Source organism: Equus przewalskii, chromosome 3 (genome assembly GCF_037783145.1).
Source record: "Equus przewalskii isolate Varuska chromosome 3, EquPr2, whole genome shotgun sequence".
NCBI lineage: Eukaryota > Metazoa > Chordata > Mammalia > Perissodactyla > Equidae > Equus > Equus przewalskii.
In genome coordinates, this window is record NC_091833.1 from 36,044,870 (window position 1) to 36,052,716 (window position 7,847).

At 46.6% G+C, this 7,847-nt stretch overlaps 1 protein-coding gene across 26 annotated transcripts in view; it reads right to left on the reverse strand.

The window, feature by feature from the left end:
• Nucleotides 1-4,606, reverse strand: part of FANCA (FA complementation group A) — a 57,359-nt gene extending 52,753 nt beyond the window's left edge. For 23 of the 26 annotated variants that reach the window (XR_011538576.1, XR_011538577.1, XR_011538574.1 and 20 more), the window contains exons 1-5: nt 4,461-4,592; nt 3,398-3,507; nt 2,863-2,956; nt 598-740; nt 371-466 (exon numbers count right to left, since the gene is read on the reverse strand). Coding sequence is in view for 11 of the 26 variants with exons in the window: in XM_070614027.1 (XP_070470128.1) it covers nt 371-466; nt 598-740; nt 2,863-2,956; nt 3,398-3,507; nt 4,461-4,539 (522 nt within the window). In the remaining 15 variants the exon portion in view is untranslated. Of the gene's footprint in view, nt 1-370; nt 467-597; nt 741-2,862; nt 2,957-3,397; nt 3,508-4,460 lie in introns of all 26 variants that reach the window. The other 3 variants (XM_070614025.1, XM_008535648.2, XM_070614028.1) reach the window with 2 other exon arrangements.
• Nucleotides 4,607-7,847: the final 3,241 nt, after the last annotated feature.

Consider the following 7,847-nt stretch of genomic DNA (forward strand, 5'->3'; position numbering starts at 1 on the left):
AAAAATCTATAAGCCTGTTGATTCAAAATGCTTCAAAAAAGAACAGTTAAGAATAACTTTTAATTTATATTTTCCTAATGTACTGTACTACCCTAGTAAATTGTTCATAATAATACACATACCTAAGAAAGCAGAACATCACGTTTCTGTGGCATATTCTATTCTAACAAATATTACTAACAATGGGTGCATACTGACAAATATAATTGAGGGTACTTCTTTCCCATCCACAGAGACATTTACTGAATGCTTTTTCCCCCTACTCTTTGTAATTAATGAGATGCTAGGTGGAATTCCTAAGAAAACCCAGAGATTCTGTTGGCTCCACCCAAATCAACAGAACACTGCTTTACTACAGTCTCAAATTTACCTGTACTTTCCATAATTCTTGACAGAAGAAGAGACGGGAGAACATACTGTGTGCCAATAAATACTGAGCGATCTCTATCAAGGAAGACAGCTTCTTCTGAAAAGAGAGAGTACACCTTTAAAAAAAAAAACAGGCAAATACCTGAAACAATATTAAAGAAACATCCTATTTTCCCAAACAGCTTAAAAGTAACGAGAAGCACAGTGCCCTCATGGTTCGCCTCTTACTCTCTGCTCCGTGTCCAGCAGCACCCTGTGAGCGTGCTCGGCCCCTGCCGCACACATCCGCACAATGCTGGAGGCAGCCATCTGGCTGGACAGGACTGCCACGGGGACTCCCAGCTGCGAGGCATGGTCCCTCAAAGCAGAGCCTTTAAAACAAAACACGGGAGACACATGGCAACATCTAAAGCACAAGACCTGCAGTTCCCAATGCCACCTTCCAAGTTGGAGCAGCACTGAAAACTGCCCTTGGAAGGGGAGAAACGGTCTGGAAGGAAAAACACACGGTATAAAATTAAGACACTTTCACGACTAACGCAGCTCATGAGATGATCAGGGGCAGCATCTGAAGCCCATGGTTGCAAACATATTTATGTGTTTTGTGTGACACAAACGAAGGAGCTTGGCAGATAGAATCTAAGAACTTCATCAATTTTTTTCCAACACAATAAGTTGAGAACTACAGTAGGCTCTTTTAATGACTTGCTGCTTTTCTAATTACTTCCATGTCAAAGACAGACCTGCTCCCATTGACTAGGTCGATGTTTGACTGGAAGTGGGTCTGGTTTCCAAATGCTGTGCTGTGCACCTTGGGAGCAGCAGAGCCCACAGGTGTCCTCAGGCCTTGGGCTGCCATGTGGAACCTGGATGTGGGGCCCACAGTCCTCGTGAGTGACCAGCCTCTGGTCTGCTGGGCAGCCTAGAAATAGACAATGCCTACAAGCAAACTGTTTTCTAATTTATTTCGCTTCCAAAACTAATTTTTTTTTTAAAAAAACAGGAAATTGCAGTACATGGCCATTATTTTCAAGGCTCTGAAAACACATACCAATATGTAAGTGAAAACATTTGCAGTAGTTAGAAAGGTTCCAAATGACAATATTAAAAATTATTAAGGGGTCAGCCCCGGGGCCTAGTGGTTAAGTTTGTCACACTCCACTTCGGCAGCCTGGGTTTCTGGGTTCGGATGCCAGGTGTGGACCTACGTCATTCATCAGCCATGCTCTGGCGGCTACCTGCACATAAAGTGGAGGAAAACTGGCACAGATGTTAGCTCAGGACTAATCTTCCTCAGCAATAAAAAATAAATAAATAAATAAATCATCAAGTACTATGGTCAAATAATTCACGGCAGAAAGGTAGAAAATGCTAATTTCTTTTTTTTTTTTTTTTTTTTTTAAGATTTTATTTTTTCCTTTTTCTCCCCAAAGCCCCCCGGTACATAGTTGTGTATTCTTCGTTGTGGGTTCTTCTAGTTGTGGTATGTGGGACGCTGCCTCAGCGTGGTTTGATGAGCAGTGCCATGTCCGCGCCCAGGATTCGAACCAACGAAACACTGGGCCGCCTGCAGCGGAGCGCGCGAACTTAACCACTCGGCCACGGGGCCAGCCCCAGAAAATGCTAATTTCTAGCCACTTATTTCTAATTTGTCTCCATGGGAAAGTGTACCTCTGTTTTTATTTATAAGGCTTTTATCTTTTTTATATAAATATGAACAAGTACAGTAGCCACTATCTTCAGCAGAAAAAACAAGTAAAAAGTTCATACATTAAGGGTCTCTATATATTTCTGTGGTCCAGGTCAAGAGGTTCTTATATAAGTTCCCATGCCTTGGTCCAAAAGTCCAGACAAGAAAGTGTATGGCTGACCTGAGTTCCCTGGAATGATGATGCATAATTTGTGAAATTCAAATACAACTATGGCAGTGAAAATCAGTGTCATTGACCAATGACCTTCAGTGATCAGTTATCAAGGTCAGCCTATTTTTTAAGTATTTTAAGAGAAATTTAAAACAAATTAATGAGTTAATATCTCTTTCTGAAATGACAATCTTTACATAATAAAAATGTGAATGACTGGAAAATAACTTATTTTTTTGTTATTCCCACAGAATTTCCCCATCTCATGTTCTCAAATTGCAGGGCGGGCACCTAGAAACATAATCCTGGTTTCCTGCCTGATCTCCCCCACCCAGTACACCTGTTTTCACCGCTTCATGAATGGCTTATACACTGCTGTCCCACGTGTTTGCAGGGGACACTGTGGTCCCACCTGCTTCTGAGCCCCATGGTGAGTCACACGCAGTTTTTCAGCAACAGCCTCACAACAAGCACCAACCAGGCACAAGAACATGACGGATATTCCAAGACTATACATTTAAGTTGAAAATCATTATCTGAGAGAGTTTAAATTTATTATAACAAATAAAGGTCGTTTTATGTAAAGCTCTTCCATAACTCAACACATCAAGAAAATGCAGCTCTGACTTACCTATAAATGAAGTAGAAAGATCAGAGCAGGCCTCAGGACCGTCATGATCAATCAGTGGGCCGAGACACAATTTTTTACATGGTGGACCTTCTACCTAGAAACCAAACACAGAGAATCCAGTTTTAAGACACAAGCTGTGTGTGTATGACAACAGTGTGTATGTAACATGTGCTTCCTCCGCTATTCTCAAATATTCTGAGGAAAAACACTTTGAAAAGAGAAACTTACTAATCTAGAAATTTCCAGAATTTCTAATTTGTTTTTGATCTTCTTTTATCTTCAAACACATAAATCATCCAAATTTTTTTTCTCACCTAGTCAGCAATTAATGAGTGTTCCTACCAGACACTCAGGAGACCTTGCAGGTGTCTCTTCATGGCCTGGGTTCAAATCCCAGCCAAGCCTGCCACAGAGCGTCCCCTCCCCTCCAGCAGCAGGCCCTCTGAACCTGCCGCGGAGGCCACTCCAGCGTCCCCTCACCTCCAGCAGCAGGCCCTCTGAACCTGCCGCGGAGGCCACTCCAGCGTCCCCTCACCTCCAGCAGCAGGCCACTCCAGTCCAGATGGCTCCTCAGGAGACGCACAGCTGAGTCCTGCACCTTCTGCCGCGTTCCAGGACCGGGCTTCTGCCGCGTGACCCTTCCCGCTAAGGGGGAAAATCAGTGCAAACAATCACAGCAACTTTAAACCCTCATGCAAGGGGACATCAGAACACCCTGGCCCCCTGACGTGACGCACCGCGGACACAGGACTTCTGTGCGATTCCTGCCAAAGATGCATAACCTCACTGTCATCGAGAGTAAACCTCAGACGCCCAACCGAGGGGACCTCTACAGAATCGTGGTCAGTATTCCCCCCACGTCCAGGTCAGGGAAGACAAGACCGAGTAACTGTCCCCGAGGAGACCAAGCAGGACGAGGTCATGTTACTGGGCCCAGGACAGGAAAGTCGTGGCGGGGAAGCCTGGTGAGACAGTGGAGTCCAGGTCGGTCAGCAGCACTGCGTCCACAGGAGTGTCGGGAACACTCTCAGGAGGTGACGCGGCTCTGGGGCTGGGCTGAGCCAACTCGGTCCTGGCCGCCACTGTCACAGCGCCAGGGCCCCGCGTCGGGTACATCTTAAGGCCTCACTTCCTAGAACCGCCTTTCGTGATGCCACGTTTGACACAGAGCCGCCCGGGAGGGGACGGCGAGGGTGGTCAGCCAGACCAGGGTCCGGAACCGGAGATGGGGGTAGTGAGGAGGGGTCGGGGGAGGACGAGGGGGGCCATGGGTCGGGAGTCAAGGGTCAAGGACAAGGAAGGCCCGGGGAGACATGGGGCCGGGGGTCAGGGGGGATGAGAAGACGCCTGGGGTGGGCAGCCCCACCAGGACCCGGGAACTGGAGATGGAGGGGGAGGGAGGGGCCCGGGAGAAAGAGGAAGGGCCAGGGGTCGGGGGTCAGGGTGGACGAGGGAGAGACGAGGAGGAGCCAGGGGTCGGCGCGGGCTGAAGACAGCCCGCCCGCGGAGAGCTTTTCGGGGCCGGCCGGCGGAGGCTCGGGCGAGAAGAGGTCTCAGGGCTAGGTGCCGCCCACTCCCGGGCTCCCGAGCCCACCTACCCAGCAGCTCGGCCCACGCCCTCCTGCGGGCCCCCGGCGCCGGGCCAGAGACGCTGTCCAGCCCGCGGGGGTCCGCCATGGTCAGAGCGCCGCACTCCCACTCCCAGCAGCGGCTCGCGGCGTGTGGCCCGCGCTGCCTGCCCATTGGCTGCGGCCAGGCGCACGCCCCCATTGGCTGGCGGCGCCCGGGCCCACCCCGGTGGGGCGGAGGCCTCGCGCGACGGCCATCTTGGTGGCGGCCTTCGGCGACCATCTTGTAAGTGGCAAAGTTGCAGGATACAAAGTCGATGTACAAAATTCAGTGGCATTTCTGTAGTCTAATAACGAACTAACAGAACAAAAACTCAAGGATACAACCACATTTACAATCGCAACAAAAGGAATAATATTTCTAGGAATAAATTTAACCGAGGAGGTGAAAGGCCTATACAAGGAAAACTGTAAGACATTACTGAAAGATATCAATAATGACATAAAGAAATGGAAAGATATTCCATGCACATGGATCGGAAGAATAAACATAGTTGAAATGTGCATACTACCTAAAGCAATCTAAAGATTCAATGCAATCCCAATCAGACTCCCAATGACATTCTTCACAACTGGAACAAAGAAAGAATCTTAAAATTCATACGGGGCAACCAAAGACCCCGAATAGCCAAAGCAATCCTGAGAAACAAGAACAAAGCTGGTAGCACCGCGATCCCTGACTTCAAAATATATTAAAAAGCTATAGTAATCAAAATAGCATGGTAGGGGGCCAGGCCTGTGGCCAAGTGGTTAAGTCTACACACTCTGCTTCAGCAGCCCAGGGTTTCACTGGTTCAAATCCTGGGAGTGGACATGGCACCACTCATCAGGCCATGCTGAGGCACCGTCCCACATGCCACAACTAGAAGGACTCACAACTAAAAATACATAACTATTTACCTGGGGGCTTTGGGAAGAAAAAGGAAAAATAAAATCTTCGGGGAAAAAAAAAAAAAAAACCCAGCATGGTACTGGTACAAAAACAGGCACACAGATCAATGGAACAGAATTGAAAGTCCAGAAATAAAACCACACATCCATAGACAGCTAATCTTCGACAAAGGAACCAAGAACATACAATGGAGAAAGGAAAGACTCTTCAATAAATGGTGCTGGGAAAACTGGACAACCACATGTAAAAGAATGAAAGTAGATCGTTATGTTTCTCCATACACAAAAATAGACTCAAAATGGACCAAAGACTTGAAAGTAAGACCTGAAACCATAAAACTTCTGGAAGAAAATATAGGCAGTACACTCTTTGACATCGATCTTAAAAGGATCTTTACAAATACGATGTCCACTCCGACAAGGGAAACAAAAGAAAAAAATAAACAAGTGGTACTTCATCAGAAGAAAGAGCTTCTAGAAGGCAAAGGAAACCAAGATCAAAATGAAAAAACAACCCACCAACTGGGAGAAAATATTTGCAAATCATCTATCTGATAAGGGGTTAATCTCCCTAATATATAAAGAGCTCACACAACTGAACTACAAAAAAATAAACAACTCAATCAAAAACTGGGATATGAACAGACATTTTTCCAAAGAAGATATACAGATGACGAATAGGCACATGAAAAGATGCTCAACATCACTAATCATCAGGGAGACGCAAATCAAAAATACACTTAGATATCATCTTACACCTGTTAGAATGGCTATAATCACCAAGACAAAAATAATAAATGTTGGAGAGGTTGTGGAGAAAAGGGAATCCTCATCCACTGCTGGTGGGAATGCAAACTGATGCAGCCACTTTGGAAAACAGTATGCAGATTTCTTAAAAAATTAAAAATAGAAATACCGTATGACCCAGCCATCCCACGACTGGGTAACTATCCAAAGAACTTGAAATCAACAATACAAAGAGACTTATGCACGCCTATGTTCATTGCAGCATTATTCACAACAGCCAAGACGTGGAAGAAACTCAAGTGCCCATCGACTGATGAATGGATAAAGAAGATATGGTACATCTATACAATGTAACACTACTCAGCCATAAAAAAAAAGACATAATTGTCCCATTCACAGCTACATGGATGGACCTTGAGGGCATCCTGTTAAGCGAAATAAGCCAGACGGAGAAAGACAAAGACCATATGATTTCACTCATATGTGGAATATAAACAAACTTACAGACAAAGAGAATAATTTAGTGGTTACCAGGGTGAAGCGGGGGAGGGTGGGCACAAGGGGTGCAGGGGCACATTTATAAGGCGTCTGACAAATATTAATGTACAGCTGAAATTTCACAATGTTATAAACTATTTAGACCACAATTTAAAAATTTAAGCAAACAAAAAAAAGGGAAAAGCTTGGGGTGGGAGCTAGGGCCTGCTAGGAACCTTGTTCCAGGCAGCTGTGCCCTGCCCCTCCCGCCCCAGCCAAGCCTCTGACAGGGACCAGAGACCACACCAAGAGCTGCCTGTTTTAAGCACCTCATAGATTATTTGAGGGGAGTTTATGAAGCTTTGGAAAATTGTATCTGCTTGGCCATGAGTCACCCTGAGAAAAGCTTTCCTCTCTTAATTTCCCCAAGCTGCTGACTGGGATGGAGCCCTGATTATTTTAATTACTTTAATTGGCAGTGAAGCCGGACTTGCTCATGTTCTCCTAATGCTTGCCAGACTCCAAAGTGCAGACACAGCAGGGCCATATTCTTGGAAATCACTGAAGAAGTGATAAAAGAGCTCTGTAGAAATCGCCAGCACAGGGAGCAGTGTCCATCTAGCAGGTGGGAAGGACACTGTGCTCAAACCCTCAAGCAAGTTTCAGACCCCAAGGCCACCACGCCTGCCAGCCCGAGGCATGCATCTTGCCGGCCCAGGTTTCATGCTGTGGATGACATCATTTCCGGTCATGCAGCAGGGCCAGCGTGTGGAGTCAGTGCCCACTTTCAGTTTCCCGTGATAACACCAATATTCTGCATTTCCGTCCTTAGAGGTTGTTGTGTAGGAGAAGAGCTGGTGGAAGGTGTTTGTGCTGCAGTGTGACTCTTAATCAGGAAGTCTAAGGCATTAGAGTTGGAGAAGTAGAATTCGTAAGATCCTCTCCTGTGAGCACCCAGACCACTCAGGAGGGAAAACGAGCGAAAGAAAGCCTTCGAGTCTCAGTTTCTCATTCGTAAAACTGGCCTGACAGATGCTCGCAAGTGTCTGTGGGAAGGACCAGGGGTCCTGCTGTTGTCTGCACGGGCGGAGGTGTGTGTGTGAAAGTCCAGAGCCCGTGCCCAGGTTAACAGTGACCTCTAGTGCCTGATCTGGACCTGAGGGCTGACTGAGACCTGCCAGGGAGATGCGAACTGAGGAGACCTCTATTCACCCAAAATACTCCTCCACAAGGGGAAGAGCT